General features: G+C 37.9%; 1 protein-coding gene across 3 annotated transcripts in view; it reads left to right on the top strand.

Moving 5' to 3' along the window:
- The window catches only part of SGCZ (sarcoglycan zeta), an 840,489-nt gene extending 823,537 nt beyond the window's left edge, over positions 1-16,952 (top strand). For all 3 annotated transcript variants that reach the window (XM_075196209.1, XM_075196215.1, XM_075196204.1), the window contains 2 exons: positions 13,260-13,383; positions 15,611-16,952. In XM_075196209.1, the coding sequence (XP_075052310.1) occupies positions 13,260-13,383; positions 15,611-15,805 (319 nt within the window). In that variant the 3' untranslated portion in view covers positions 15,806-16,952. The remainder of the gene's footprint in view (positions 1-13,259; positions 13,384-15,610) is intronic.
- The last annotated feature ends 427 nt before the right edge of the window (positions 16,953-17,379 follow it).

The following is a 17,379-nucleotide window of genomic DNA, read 5'->3' as shown; positions in this document are numbered from 1 at the left end:
TAAGACTGGCTTTTCTTATAAAAGAGGGAATGCAAAGACCATAACTTGATCTACTGCAATGTTTCCCATTATTTTGAAGATATTTTCACTGTAATCTATAAGGGTTCTTAAAATTTAAAATGCCTATGCAATGTAAACTTGTGGGGCACACTGAAAAGGAAATCTCCTGAGCCATGTTGCCTCAGGTAGTCTGAGGTTTAAGTTTACGGGTTAGATATAAGGTTAAAGATTTTTCAAGGTTGATCTGAAAATCTGATATATGTCTATAAGTGATACTTGCCAACTCTCCCAGAATATCCGGGAGACTCCCGCATTTCGCGAGAGTCTCCCAGACTCCCAGGAGAGTGTGGCAATCTCCCTGATCTGCCCACTTCCTAGTGAAGTGGGCAGAATTTTGTTCAAACACCGCGATTCACCGGGAATCGCTGCGTTTGGCCCCGCCCCCCGCTGTAAAATGACGCAATTTGTGTCATTATGTCACGGGGGCGGGGCTAAAATGACGCAATTTCCGGAGCCCCGCCCCCTACACGCCCACCTCCCTCCCGCAGCTCCTGGAAGCCATATAAAAAAAGTCAGCAAGTATGCTGTAAGTGTGCATAGTGATAATACATTGGTTGTGACTCGTCATCAGCAAATACTGTAATTGTCCTTATTTTATTACAAATTGTTTATTTCCTGGAAATGTCTCACCTCTTCTAATAAGCACAACAGGTGATCTAATGTCAAATTTAAAAAACATAGAGAGGGGAACCCCTGACGCTTTATTTAATATGGCAGAGGTACAATTGACATTTATAATAATTAGGCATCTAGGATTAATATTTTTGCCAGCATATTGTGATATTGAAGCTATTGTGGCTGTGATTGCTTTCTAAATTCCAATTGTTGATAAAAAAAAGAAGGAACTTGGAAAGAACAAAATATTTTCTGAGCAAAATGTTTCTGTTCCATGACACATTCACCTCATTTCTCAATTGAGCAAGAAATATAGTCGATTTTGTCACATAATTTGGTCTTAAATGTTCCCAGTCTTACTCCAACCTCTCTTGGCTGTTCCAGGTCTTTATCAGGCTTTGGAATTAATATTGTAAGCAATTATATAAATTACGGATACAGTGAGTACTCTATATAAATCTTGTTACTGTTACAGATTCAGTATTTTATTTAAAACAAGGGTCACACAGGTTATAACCAAATGCAGTCAATGGTAATACACCTATCACAAGTCCATTATGGACTTGTGGACATATCACAAGTCCATAATGCTGGTAAGATTATTTCAGACAGGAACAAAGCACTGGATAATACTGGTTAGATATATTGCAGAGTGGAACAATACATTTGGTAATGCTGGTAAGATATAATTGTGGACAGGAACAAAAGTACTTGATAATGCTGGTTAGGAGTATTGCAGACAGGAACAAAAGTACTTGATAATGCTGTTTGCCAGGATAACAAGATGAGCTGGAAACCAGGCACAATAGGTAAAGTGCAGGCACCAGGAGATTGGACTATCAGATTAGCCAGCAGGCACGAGGTACTGAATGATCCACAGGAGAATCAGGCAAATGGACGGTCAGGCAAGCTAGATGTCAGAAGCTGGAAGTTCCACATTAAAGTCAGGTCAAACGCAGCTGGGTCACAAGAAACGATCCAAGGTGATGGAACAAAGCAGGAGTCAAATGCCAGGGAGAAGTCAGGATCCAAACAGGAGTTTCCAGCAGCAGCAAAGACAAACAAACTGGCAGTGGCATGTTGGAAAAGGCAATGCCAACCAAGGGTGATCACGATCCTGATCAGTCGATGAGGGCTTAACCTCTTGCAGGAAAGGATAAACTGTCCAGCTTTAATAGCAGCACCTCTGGTAGCACACAAGTGTAATGGAACAAATTGTTTTGCAGAGCTGAAAAATTTCAACAAAGCAATCTTCAAGTTTTGCTTTTGCTTCGCTGTTATATGGAACATCTATTTGCCAATGATGCATAGTCTAAATAAAGTAAATATTTTAAAATGACCAGAACATGACTATTGGTAAACAAACAAGTGCTGGGGTTTAAAGCGAATAAGGACTTTGGGCTAGATTTACTAAGCTGCGGGTTTGAAAAAGTGGGGATGTTGCCTATAGCAACCAATCAGATTTTAGCTTTCATTTATTTAGTACCTTCTACAAAATGACAGCTAGAATCTGATTGGTTGCTATAGGCAACATCCCCACTTTTTCAAACCCGCAGCTTAGTAAATCTAGCCCTTTGTCTTAATGTTAGAGGTGGAATAACGGCGAATAATGTATAAAAAACATTTTTGGAGTAAAAGCTGCTGACAGCAAAAGAAAACTTCAGTGGTGAGTATATTGGGGATTTATTATTTTGAATAAAAATATATGGTATACATAAGGGTGTTTACTGTATTTATTGTGGGTTTATTATTTTTAATAAATGTTAGTGGTTTTAATGAGGGAGCTGTGGTTTTGTAAACATTCTGGTTTGTGGAACTACAGGTCCCATCCAGCCGTGGGTGTCAGGGCATGTTGGCACTTGTGGTTTTCCAAGTGCCAACATGCCCTGGCTGCCATGGGTATGCTGGTGCTTGTAGATATACAAGTAGCAGCATGCCCACACTATTTATGGCACCGGGCTGGCTGGGACTTGTAGTTCCACAAAACAAAATGGCGTCTGTTTGTTTTTTTTATACATTTTTCGTCGTTATTACCCTACACCCACCGCCCAGGGTGTAGGAAGAGCCCTAGTTCTATCAGCACTGGGCTGGGTGGCACTAGAGGGAGGAGAGCCCGCTCATTTTTTTCGGCGGACCCCACTCTCTAGTGAATCTAGCCCAGCGCTGAACAGCCTGGGGTTGGTTTGTCATTATGACTGGGGGACCCCTGCCGCATGTCCCCCTGCTATAGTGCCACCAACCCCGGCTGGTTTGCCTAGTGCTGGTTCCATGAAAATAGAGGGGACCCCAAGCAAAATGTTTCCCCGTGTTTCACGGAACCAGCAGTAGTCTGGCAGCACTAGGGTTAATACTGAATAGAGGGGGGACCCCACGATTTATTTTCTTCACTTTGATCTATTTTTTGACAGCTGCCAGACCTCCGGCAGTATGACAGGACAGTGTAACAGTTACAGGTTTATACAACACGCTGCTAGAATGCAGCGTGTTGTACCTGGCGTGTTTTAAAGCAAACTCTCCTGAGTTTGCTTAATCGCAGCTTGATACTTTTGAGACTTGTATAGCTGGAGTGGCAAACAGTCGGGAGTTTGATCTCTATCGATTTTGCAAATAGCGATTTTGACAGAAGCACAACTCTGGCGATTTTACATGAAATCTCAGCTTTATACATCTGCGAGTTTCAACTCTCCCGAGAAAATCGCTGGTTTTGCAAAATCGCACCTTAATGCATTTACCGCCTTGTGGTATTGTCACATGAGCTCTTGCTTTTGTTCCTGTTTTTAAACTTTTTTTGAGGAGGTATGGTTCTCTTCCACCTTTCTCTCTCTTTTTTCTCACTCTCTTTAATGCTCTTCCTTTTCCTATTTTTCTCAAATTCACTCTCTCTACTCTCTCTTCTTACACTTCTTATCCATCTCCTTTTAACATTTTATCTGATGTTTTGCCACCTTCTCACCCTTACTTTCACCACTCCTCACACTTTTCTTGCTCTCCTTTTAATGCTTTTTTTATATTTCTCCTTATTTCTCAGTCTCCTTTAATGACTTTTCTAATGTTTCTCCCTCGTTCTCAAACTTTCCTATCTACCTCCTTTTAACAGTCTCTCTGATGTTTCTTTCTCCTATTCACACATTCTGCCTCATTCTCACTCTCCTTTTAACATTTTTTTCCTCTGTTTCACAGTTTATGTCTTCCTATCTCTCTCTCTACAACACTGCCTTCTCGCAGAAGCCTTTTATAGTGTTTCCTGAATTTTGTGCCAGAGAAACATGATATGTCATGATAGGAAATTGGAGACATGACACATCGAGAAATAAGGGAGAAATTAAATGGAACATAAATCATAGGGGCAATTCTGCAGTCAAATGTCGAATTAGGCAAATGTTTTTCAAAAAGTTCCTAACAATTTTTAGTCCTCGCTAAATTTGGATGTTTAAATTTAATTTCATGTAGTGGGTGTTTTTGACCCCACAGCATTCTTTCACCAATTTTTCAGGAGACATAACAGCTAACTCTATGCTACAGGAGGACCCTGCACGTTCCACTAAATCTCAGAGGTAAATGTATCAAGTTGTGAGTTTCTGGCTGTTTGAAAAGTGGAGATGTTGCCTATTGCAACCAATCAGTTTCTAGCTGTCATTTTGAAGAATGTATTAAATAAATGATAACTAGAATCTGATTGGTTGCTATTGGAAACATATTCATTTTTAAAACCCCCTGGAAACTCACAGCTTGATACATTTATCCTCAGTCTGTTGATTCCCCCTTGCCTCCATTTCTTTCCTCAAATCATAACAATGCCTCTAACCCATGCAGTCCAGAATAATCCTATAATTAGTTTATATAACTTTATTAAAAATGTTTTTTTATCTTGTAATAAATACTTTATCTATAGCTACCCGTAATGTATGTGCAACACTAGTCTCTAAGCACAGTTGTCAAGCAGTCTCACACTGTGTGGGTTGTTCACACCCCCTCTACCGGCTGACCATGCCTCTGTATGCATCAATTCCCCACTTAGCGGCATCACATGCAATTACGAGGGCCACTGCTATTGGTATCCCAGGTGGGCCCTTCATGTCCCAGTCCAATACTGGGGATCCTCACCCATACTTTAGTCTCTATATTGCTCTTAATTTACAAATGTGTGCACAAAGTTGCAACATACAATGCATAAGAAACAAAATACTTTAAACTAAACTGCATTGTGCATCTTTGCATAGCTGAAAGTAAGTTATACATATTTGATAGTGCTGTACTCAGGAGACCTATACTTTTGCAATATAGAGTAAATATATGAAGTTGTGGCTTTGTGCTGTCACATTGCTCACAGGGACTCTAATGATATTATTTGTTGCAGTTTTGTGACTATTTCTTTCCTCTTGTTAGCTCAGTACATTCCTTCTGGGTGGAGATTTCATAAATTAAGTTTAGTTCACTCAGCTTAGAAGTAACATTACTTTAAAATGCAGATTGTTAGCCTATTATTTGCAACAGTACTATTACTTTTTCAACTTTCTATACATTCTATCTTAAAATGCCTGGCTAATAGACAAATTAACAAAATGATGCAAGCAAAATGCCTGAAATTAAAGTTAGTAGCTCCAAATGTAATTAAATTATTCAATGTCACCATTCTAAGACAACTTACTTACTGTTTCATTGTATTTACATTTTCAGAAATAATTATGATGTTCATGTTTTAAGATCTCTTTTATAAATTAGCTTCATTTATTCAGTAGGAAGCCAAATTACGTATATGAATCAGCTTCACAATTTCCACCCTTGACTTGTTTTCAAAGAGTAATGTATTGACTTTTATTTAATTTGCCAAATGATTCATGTTGTTGCTGCAAACATAGTATAGTACATGAATCATGATTTTTAAGGTATGATTATTCATTTACTTTTATGGTGTGTTTAACTAGGATCTTAATTATTTTTTATAAAATTCTTTGCTTCCATTCCCTCCATATAGAACCTATATAAAGTATATTGCCTTTCCTCCCGCCTTTTCCCACTCTTTACTTTACCATTTAATTTTTCATGTTTATTCTGACATCAGTTATAGCAGCAGTTCCAGGCTTGCTAATTTATTAGTTTATTAATTCTAGTTCATGATCTTTCTGGAATACCTGAATAAGCTCCATGCTTTTCTTATTTAACGCTGATGCTACATTTATTGTTATGTTGTTGTTTTTGGACTTATCTGTCATTTAGTAGCCCTCGGATCTTTGGTTTTACTCAGCCTGCTACTTTGAACTGATACAGTATGAGTTATAGTGTTATATGCACCTGCTGTATTTAGTCATACTTATTAATACTTGCTATATGCTGCTTCTCCTTTTAATTTCTTCTACCCACCGATTCTCTGACTACTCCATATATATTAGGTTTAACAATATCTATCAATATTATAAATTATATTAAGCCACTTGTGTTGACATAGAGTTGTTTGGTTATTTATAATTGGCCACCTTCCATCTCCATCCAGGGCCATCTTTTCCATTGGGCACGATGGGCAGGTGCCCGGGGGCCCCACAGGCAAGGGGGCCCCATAGGCACGGCTTTTAATGCGAATAAATAATCCTGCAAAAGAAAAAAAACCTGCAAAAAAAACCTTCAAGGGTCACTGAGCAAGTACATCTATCTATCTCTATCTATATATATATATATCTATATCTGTATATATCTATATATCTATATCTAGGGGCCCCGGAGCACTGCTTTGCCCGGGGGCCCATAATGTTGTTAAGATGGCCCTGTCTCCATTCTCACCTTCCCCCTCATTCCCACCTTCATCCTCATCTCCATCTTTTTCCCACCTTCCCCTCCCTTATACTTCCCCCATCTGCCTCTTTTACCTCTTACTCTGGTTGACCCTCTACCTTTCAGGTTTCCCCTTCACCTCTCTCCTTTAACTCCCCCCATTCATTCCCCCTCAATTTAACACCACCTCCTGCATTTTCCTCTATTTCCCAAATCGCCTTCTGCACCACTTCCACATTCTTTTGTTTTTTACCTTGTCATTTTCTTCCCCAGTCCTTTTTCACTGTCAATTCTCAGCCCTTCCCCTCTTCCCTGTCACTTTACCTACCCTCTACTCCCCAAAATGTGTTTTGCTTTATTTCCCCTCTCATCCACTCCACGTTATCTCTTGTAGCTTCCTTTGTTTCTGACAATCGTAAAATCTCACTTTTTGAATGATTCTTCCTGCTTCCTGCACTTTCAGGATAAGGAATTAAAGTTTTATTCAGCAACCAATGGCCAAGGGCTTCTCATTCAAACAATCTTTAGAATGAAAAGAGAAGAGTTTTTTGAAACAGTGTTTTACTAATGATTGCAATTCATATATAAGCATTCCAGAACTGGAAAAGTATTACTTGACTAGTGCTAGAAACCAACGTTCAACTTGTCAACACTCTTAGGCAAAAGAGACATTGATGCTCACCAACAGCTTTTTCTTTGATAAATATAATAAATCTAACTCCTTGCTAGCCAGAAAACTTTATTTACTTAACAGTCAGGACTGGTAAAGTGAATCTCACCCATTACCTAGATTTTATGCTACTTTATGTGATGGCAACAAAACATTGCTGTAGAACATCCCTACAGAAATTATTACTGTACCCCAGCAATCCTCTTATTATCCTGACATTTCAGCTACAGACCAAGATGTTCTTGGAGAAATTCTTGCAGGCAGTGTCGGTGCTAGGGTCCTTGGCGCCCTAGGCACAGTGTGAAAATCGCCGCCCCCCCCCCTTTAAAAATCGCCGCCCCCCCTTTAAAAATCGCTGCTGCGCTTCCCTCCCCTCAGCTACCCTCCCCACCCCTCCCCATGTCTTTCTTTAACTTACCTGCATGAAGCTGCTCCTCTCTGCTCTGTCTTCTCCCCTCCACTCACAGACACTGTTGGGCCGTGATGATGACATCATCACGGCCTGTCACTGTCAGTGAGCGGAGGGGAGAAGACAGAGCAGAGAGGAGCAGCTTCATGCAGGTTAGATTCAATAGCCCCTTCCCTCCTCTGCTCCCCGTGGATTTCCATTTTTTTTTAATTTCGAGGCGCCCTGCAGAGCCCGGCGCCCTAGGCAATTGCCTAACCTAGCCTAATGGGAGCGCCGGGCCTGCTTGCAGGAGAAAGTCTTTTCAGCTATACTTGAAGATACAGCAAAGCTTTCAAGTTTCCACAACATGACAGCTTCACAGCTGCATATTATAAGTAGAGATGCTCACTGACCCCCGTGTTTTGGTTTTGGTTTTGGATCTGGATTACTGTTGTGTTTTGGTTTTGGTTTTGCCAAACTGTCATTGCGTGTTTTGGTTTTGGTTTTGTTTTGCTATTTTGATTAAAAATCATTGTTTTTGGGCCTAAAATAACCAAATTTAGTGCTCCACCTGTTTCTTGGATAAGTAATGTAATTGTAAAGCTAATAAATTATCCCAAAAACAGTTTAATTCCTGGTAGGTAGGCCTTCATTAGTTCTACACACAAACCAGATTGTCTTCCTCTCCATCTATGAATATTGGCAATGCAGCCATCGTCTTTGGATGTATATTACACCCTACACCTATACTTAAATATGTAAAGAAATAGACAAAGGCAGTTTGGTTTCTGTCTCTCCAGGCCCCCCTCCAGTTGTTGAAAATACAAAAAAATTCAGCCGTTACAGACTGTACAATATTAATTGAAATGGAGAAAGCCAGTTTGGTTTCTGTCTCTCTAGGCCCCCCTCCACTTGTATAAAATACCAAAAAATTCAAACCAGCCCAGATGTCAAACTCTTGTGGTCTGCCACCTGCGTCATCTCTGCTTGTGTTTGGAAAGTGCAAATTGGTACCAGAACCTCACGTGCCAGAACTGCATCCTCATCAGCGCCCTCGTCGGCTACCCAAATCTCCCCCTCACCCTCTTCTAATTCCAAAGTGTCATCCTCACTTGGTGTATCACCGGCTACACTCGGGCTGTTCAGGCACACATCAGCAGAACTGCTGAAAGGGTCCCTCTTTATGGGTACACTAACAGAATGCTCACGATTAGACATCCCACTGTTGGATGGACTCTCCACAGGGATTGGTGTCATTTCTGATTCAGAGCAAACATTATCCTCTAATGCCTTACTGTTATCTTGCAGGTCGGCTTTGACGCGTAACAGTAGTTGTGCACCACTTGTAGGCTTGGTAATATTTTTTGATCTGCCACTAATAGACAAAGGTGAAGGCCTCATTCTCTCTTTGCCACTGCGTGTGTAGAATGGCATGTTGGCAATTTTTTTTTTTATCGTCACTTAACTTTTCCTCAGTTACACTTCTTTTTCGCTTCAACACGGTAATTTTTTTTTTGTTGTGTGTTTTTTTGACTGATTTCAAAAGACTACTACTACTACTACACTACCATCAGGACTGGTGACAGAACCTGGTAGCTGATTCTGCTCCTATGTGGACTGCTTTGAATCCATTACGAGCCCAAAGCATTTGTAGTGCTACAAATTGTTTTAGATACTGCTGACAAATATGACTTTTGACAGCCAGAAAAATGAATGCAAAAGAATGGGGGACACCCCAAAAGCACTTGGAGTGCTAAATATTATTTTTTTAGACTGCTGACAAACAGAACTTTTGACAGCCAGAAATATTAATGCAAAAGAATGGGAGACAGCCCAAAAGCACTTGGAGTGCTAAATATTATTTTTTTAGACTGCTGACAAACAGGACTTTTGACAGCCAGAAATATTAATGCATAAGAATGGGGGACAGCCCAAAAGCACTTGGAGTGCTAAATATTATTTTTTTAGACTGCTGACAAACAGGACTTTTGACAGCCAGAAATATTAATGCAAAAGAATAGGGCACAGCCGAAAAGCAAATAGGAGTGCTAAATATATTATTTTGACACTGCTGCCAAATAGGACTTTTTTGACAGCCAGATAAATTTCTGCAAAACAATGGGGCATACCCCAAAAACAAATGGGAGTGCTAAATATATTTTTTGGGCACTGCTGCAAAATATGACTTTTTTGACAGCCAGATAAATTTCTGCAAAAGAATGGGGGACACCCCAACAGCACTTGGAGTGCCAGAAACTGAACAAAAACCCTCCTCTCTTCTCCTCTTACTGCTGTAACAACTGATTACAATGGTATTGAATACAATCAATCACTGTCCCTGCGCTGATATAGCCAGTGTGACCTAACCCTGCTCTCTCCCTGTCAAATGGCGATGGATTGCTGTGGAGGCGGGTATTTATGCTTTTCAAATCTCGCGAGAACCGAGCTCAGAAAAACTAATACGTCACGATGAAGTTTTGCCTCCATTTCGAATCCGAATGGGCGGAAGAGTACCGAGCGTGCTTGGCTCGGTACTCGGATACCCTAAATTCGGTAGGATTCGGATTTCGGGGAACCGAGCCCGCCCATCTCTAATTATAAGTAATTTGGAGATACTTTGGCTCCTCATCTCATGGCCATGTTTAATCTTATTCTTTCTGATTTAGTATCCTTCTCACCTGATATGCTATTTACTAATGTTGGGTTTATACCCAAACTAGGCAGTAATCAACTGACTTATCTCTTTAATTAGTACTGTCACCAGTTTGCCTAATTCATTTCTTACTAGCTTGATACACCATGAACAAACATGTTTCATTCCTAATTGAAACAAGACTTGTAGTATAAGGTGTAATTCACATCCAGTCCATCTTGCTTCTACAAATACTGATCTCTTACTATTCTGCTTAGACACAGATAAAATATTCAATATGGTTGAGACGAGAAATCTGCAAAATAATTATTCATACTATTTTATTAGTGACTTAATAATGAGGAAATTAATTTAAGTTTTAATTGCAATTATTCCTAATTTTCTAATAGGCAATAGTTATGCATTAGAGAGATAGCTCCATGTTACAAATAGAGGCCTTTGTTACCTCTTTAATAGAAAGGTAAATTATTTTGTTGTTGTTTTTCACCCTTGAGGCCCATAGGGAGAAGACGGAGATCAGATTTAATAGCCGCTGTCTTACATGTCAGTGCAAGAGACATTGTTAGTGGATGCAAGTGACTTTTAGATAATAACTGCCAGATAATCCTAAAAGCTAATGCTAGCATAATAAGGTGGAAATTGTTCATGCAGTGCAGCAAGGAAAGAATAGGATACTCTAAAGAATCTTGCCTCATAGGAGACAATTTGAGATTCACATATTGTTCATGATATATCTTTATGTCCATAGAACAAATGCCTTATGTAATAATAACTTTTCCATTTCATAGAATTTGCCAAGAAAATAACCTTTGCATTCTACTTTTCTTTTTTCTACTCTGATGATATAGATTGTAGCTCTGAAGCCATACAAAATCCTTGATCTCGTTTAGCATTGTTCTATTAAAGCCTTTTTTATCATTTTCTTCCTACGTGTTGTTATTCGTACAATGTTAAATGATCACTGCTATCATGTGATATGACATTAAATAAAAGTTTGTGATGGGGCTTATAGTAGATTATTACACATATTATATCCATACTAAATCTACTGTGTTCATACTAAAAACTGTTAAACATTGATCTGGTGTAACTTTCTATGTACATTGTTTCTAGTGTTACAGTGCATATTGAAGTTTTTTACTTGCATTGTTTTTTGTTGTAGTTTCAGTGCATTGGAAAGCTTATTAAGGCTACTAAAATGCTAATGAAATCGCATATCAAATGTGAATCAAATATATTTGAGTTTTATATGCATTTTTAATATAATTTTTATCAGTGTTACAAAGCATATGAGTATGTGGCCTTAGGGTCATTTGCAAAGGGCAAGACTTAGAGCAACATATTTATATAAGTATAATTAATACTACTTTTAAGTAGTAAAAACATACATATCTTCATGTCCACATTAAGCACAGTCATAGACCATCTGCTCAACAAAATTGAATAATGTTTGTGGGTTTGAAGGTGGATCTCAGCAGCTTATCCCTTGCATAAGTAAAGATAATGTCACTAAGCATGCCCTATTTGGCCTGCTCCAGCAATTAATGAAATAAAACTTATTTTTGTCAGCCAATATACTGCTCATTTAAAACTCATCTATATTTTATATCATTACTGACAGTAAGGGGACTTGTTGCTGTTGTTGTTTTGAAGTGACAGATATTGTAATTTCTATTCCCGAATTACACTGGCTTCTGTCTACATATCTATATGCATTGTGCCGTACTTGCAACTCACTTAAAAGCCCTGTGGTGCTACAAAAATGAAGATGTATATTTACACTCTCCATCTAAGTAACAGAAATATCTAATTCCATAAAACAAAATCTAGACTTTATTTGTTACATAGTAAAGCGCATCAATGCATCTCATCATCTATTTATATAACACCACTAATTCCACAGCTCTGTACAGAGAACACATTCACGACAGTTCCTGCCCCATTGGAGCTTACATTCTAAACTACCTAACATACACACACACAGACCGAGACAGACTAAGGGCAATTTAATAGCAGCCAATTAACCCACCAGTATGTTTTTGGAGTGTGGGAGGAAACCCACGCAAACACGGGGAGAACATACAAACTCTGCATAGATAAGGTCAAGGTCGGGAATCAAACTCATGACCCCAGTGCTGTGAGGCAGAAGTGCTAACCACTGCGCCACCATGCTGTCCATGTGCTGCATCTAACGCATAGTGCCTCATAACTCATGTGATTTTTCAGGTCTGCGGTCTGCTGTGCAAAATGTGTTCACTGTACGTTTGCTGTATACATCCACAGAAGTAGGCAAATCAAAAGAGACTTTCACATGGTCATGACGGCACTTGTATGATCCACAAACAACAGCAGCGAATGTCCTGCAACATTAGCTTCTTCATGCCAGTTTACAAATATGCACAAACAAAATTCATAGTAAAGGGACCCAGCAGCTTTCATACTAGAAATTCACACCATCTCCACACTTATTACTGATAAAAAAATATTATTAAACTATAATGATGGACTTACCTACTAAGACAGCTGGGCAGCAGCTGTAATGTGGCCTGGCAACTATGAAGGCCTATCTGAGCCTCTTAGTTTCCAGGCCCTATGTAATGGCCTCCCATGATGCTCTAGACCCTGCTTCCCTCTATCTCCTCTAAGCAGTATGTTTAACTCATAGCACTATGTCCACATTCAGCAGGAGCTAAATGAGCACCCTGACCTGCGACCATTGACACTGCAAGGGATTTGAAGCTCTAAAATGTTGTACATGCAATGTGGCATTGAAAAGCTCCAAATATTAAACACTGCTCAGAGGGGAAGGAAGCTCTGGATCAGAGGGGGCACAGCAAGGTAAGTGAGTGGAAGGGAATGTATTCCTTCCTATAAACTTTGTAGGTCCCGTCAAAATTTTGCTATGGGGCCATTTGAACTTTAGAGACTTTTGGACTTTAGAGACTTATTAAACATAATATAGAAGCAAAAACTTTTAGAATATCAAGAACAACTAAAACAAGAATCGGAAAGGATTGTAAATATTTTCAAGGATGCTGAGCTCTCAGCACTAGGTCAGTTTAGTGGGTAAAATTTTGCTAACTATTTTTTGTACTTTTTTCTTACAGACTTGAATCTCCAACAAGATCTTTAACAATGGAAGCCCCAAAAGGAGTACAAATCAATGCTGTTGCAGGAGAATTTAAAGCCAGCTGTAGAAAAGAGCTACAATTACAATCCACAGATGGGGAGGTTTGTACAAAAACACTTACACTTACATATAAAGCCAATGCTTTACAGGAAATACACAGGTTTTATCCTGATCCTTTCTTCTCAGAATTTAACCATAAATCAGCTTTTAAAACAGTTCTACAGTAGTCTAGTACAAATGAACTGTCTGCAGAATTATACCTATATACATTATTCTCAATTAATACAAAAAGTATGTTCTTATTTGTGTAATGTGAAAGTGAAGGATGTACAGTAGTCACAAAGCTAATGTTTAATTAACTAATTTCATAGCAGTCTTTATACTTGTCACAGGCTCACTAATCTGGTATGATAAGAAAAGTCCTCAATATTTTAGGCCTATCACGGCCAATGCCGGTAAGGAGGATAGATGTCAATTAGTTAGTATGCTTATTGTCATGCATAATGAAGAAGCAGCATGTTAAATGCTTATAGCATGGCATTACATTGGCAATCAAAAGGAGAAGTACATTTATTTCATTCTACAGAACAATATTCTCCAATATTTTTTAAAGAATACTTGTCTAATCAGGTATTTGGAATAATGGGACCAGACAAAAAGGTCAAAATAAGCAAGAAGATAAACAATCTTTAAACATTGATCCCTCAAGCTATTTTGGAATAAATATAAAGTAGTAACAATTGTCATCATCATCATCACAAGAATGAGTGAAATTGATGTTAAATTTTCCTTCAATCGGATTTTGTGTCAGAACAGGTCATTTTGTAGCAATGCAAATTTGCAGAAGTACAATATGCGAGTTCCACTTTTGCTTTGCCATTCCGAAGAATTCCATTCCACCCTATGGGCCTGATTCATTAAGGAAAGTAAGTCAAAAAAATTAGTACGTTTTCTCCTGGACAAAACCAGATTACAATGCAAGGGGTGAAAATTAATTTACTATTTTGCAAAAAAAGTTAAATACTGACTGTTTTTTTCATGTAGCACACATAAATACTTGATAGCTTTATTTTTACACTCAAATTTAAAGTTGATTTAGGACATGTCCTTTCCCAACTATAAATCGGTCCCCACATTTTAAATTTACCCTCCCTCCAATGCAACATGGTTTTGTCCAGGCACATAGTTACTAATTTTTTTTGCTTACTTTCCTTAATGAATCAGGCCCTATATTTCTAAATTTGCAGTTTGTAGTTGGGGTAGTAGTGGGAATAATTAAAGTAAAATTCAGACAGCAAAATGTGCAAAGCTTTGCAGCCAAATGTGGAATTAGGCATAGCAGTTTTGATCATTTCTCTCATCTCTAATTATCACCTGCAAACAAAAAAAATTATAAAAAAATCATAGTTTACTACTCATCCTCTTGAAAAAGGTTATAAACTTTACTCATGAAGTTTAAGTACACTGGTGACGTTGAAACACAAAATTTCAAAACCGCACCAGTAATATATTATGACCTACACGTCAAATGTAATATGTAAGCTAGGAGAAAGACTCCCAGGGGGTGCTCCCTACACTTAATAATCAATTAGAACAAAAGAAGAGAAAGAAGTGTGTTGGAGGGGCACTCCTTAGGTCATTGAGTAAATAAAAATATAATTTTATTGGGTATGCATTAAAAAATCTGGTAGGACAAGAGTGAAATATTAAAATACAAATAACAAGTGAACAAAACAAGGTGTATGTGAGTTAAAATGCAATGTAAATTGCATTGCCTCTACTTCTCATGAATGCTGCACCTTATAAAGTGCAGACGTTAGCCCGCTATAATAGAAATGTAAGAAATGCCAAAAATAATGTGAGGCAGATCACATGTATCTACGAGTATGGAGACACCCGTAAAATGTGGGTGTGATAAGCCCATTATTGACCTGCTGAGATAGGAGCTAGAGATGGATCAAAGAAATATATTATTGATAATCAGAATCCTCCATAAATGATCCCATTAATAGAGAGTGCTCATCTGAATCAGCGGTAATCAAAGTGAGCAGATGGGTAGGAATAAACTCCCCATGATCGCAGGTATATGTGAAATGCCCTGCCTACATCTAAAGCTGGGAAGCGATCAAAGGGAGATAGTTGAAGGCTAAATGGTAGGGTAGTGAGGCAAAACACCAACGTGCGTTTCGCTCTGTGGCTTTTTCAAGGCTGCCACTGGTGACTTTGTAGCAGCCAGTCATGTAAACTTTGTAAACAATCTATTGTATGAGAAACTAGACAGTAATGTATGACACTTATTTAATACATTTATTTTTCCTGTTTTCACAGATATTTTTAGATGCAGACAATATAAGACTAGGAAATTTACCACAAGGTTCCTTTTTACCTTCATCCCCAAGCTCAGCGGGCTCTCGACAGACTGTCTATGAGCTGTGCGTTTGTCCTAATGGCAAACTCTACCTTTCTCCAGCAGGAGCTAGTTCCACATGTCAATCCAGTAGCAACATCTGTCTCTGGAGCTGAAGAAACTATGAAGGAACTATGTGTTTTCTCACACCAGAATAGCCTTTTGCTACTATTCACAGTTCTGCTGAAGTTCTTATGTGGCTTTGGAAATAATCCTGCAGAGGTGGATATAAAACAAAATATGGACATAAAGACGTGGATGATCACATTGTAGTGCTGCCTGAGAGAATGTAGTGGGTGCCTTTGCTACATGAAGGGAAGCACAGCTCTCTGTCTTGGAAGCACCTGGAAAAAATAACTATACACTTCATGGGCAAGCAAATTTGCTGGACTCCTACATGGGGAAACAATAAAATCCTGTGTGGAAAAAAAGACTCTACTATTTTAAAGCACAATTTTCCATTCAATATTTTTGGATGTATACTTTTATCCCACAAATGGAAAAATATTACAGTATTATGTGATATTGCTTTTACTAAACAATTAAATTGAAAATATTGTTTTTAAAAGAAAAGTTTGAATTCTTCCTGGGTTTCCTTGTTTTTTTTTAAGATATATTTAATTTTATACATAAAAAGTGTCAACAGGTATCACTGAGTTGAGAGACAATGGAGATCACTTCTATAGTTTGCACTTTTTTTTACTATTTTAAAAATTAATTTAGTAGGTGATTATTTTAGCAATACAAGTAATTAGAAAAAAATAACATCTCAATTGGACATCATTGTCTACCCATGTCTTTTGATGTAGTTCCTTTCTGTCTATGTCAACTATGTCCCCATGATTTATAAGTCATTAAAATATACACCATTGTTCTTCTTGAATAATAGCTAGTTTATTAATTAAAACCGCTAATTTGAGAAATTTAATTTTCATGTTGTTTTAATGATTTTGTCTCATTTTCATGTATCTTCCAGTGAGCGCAGCGCATTTATAAAATTTGGTGCACATCGAAAAAAAAGTGTTATTCATAACAACCCATCACATTCTGTTACTTTCCTAGTGCAGTTAAGACTTTTCTTATTGATTGTTATCGGCAATATCCCCTTTTTCATGTGCACCAGAATCATAAATGGCGGTAATTATGTTTTATGTTTATTTACAGAGATGAGCAAGTACAGTGCGACATCTTCATAACTGTATTGTGATCTAAAACATATATTTTTACCATAAGTGTGATCATAAATTATTTAAAAATGCTGAAGACAATATTATGAAATAAAATATTTTACAAAAATCAGTTTTAAACTGCCTTATCCTGACTTTATTCCAGTATATCAAATTGCTATATAAGAAGGGAAAGTATAGGATAAAGAATAGAAATACAAAAAAATATATATATTTATATAATTAAATAAAAATAAACTGTGAAAAAATAAATGAAATAAAAAACAATGATTATGAGGAATTACATAATTAATTACACTTTAGGAACTATACCTTTCAAATCAACAAAACATTTATACTTTTCTTCTAAAATACTGCTCAGTTTAGCCTAAGTTATGGCTTAATTTAATCATGAGAATGAGGGACATCAGAGGGTAAATTTATCAAGCTGCGGGTTTAAAAAAGTGGAGATGCTGCCTATGGCAGATTCTAGCTGTCATTTATTTAGTACATTCTACAAAATG

This window comes from Mixophyes fleayi, chromosome 1 (assembly GCF_038048845.1).
Source record: "Mixophyes fleayi isolate aMixFle1 chromosome 1, aMixFle1.hap1, whole genome shotgun sequence".
Taxonomy (NCBI): domain Eukaryota; kingdom Metazoa; phylum Chordata; class Amphibia; order Anura; family Limnodynastidae; genus Mixophyes; species Mixophyes fleayi.
The sequence above is the reverse complement of the archived record's forward strand: the minus strand, read 5'-3'. Positions and strand labels throughout refer to the sequence as shown.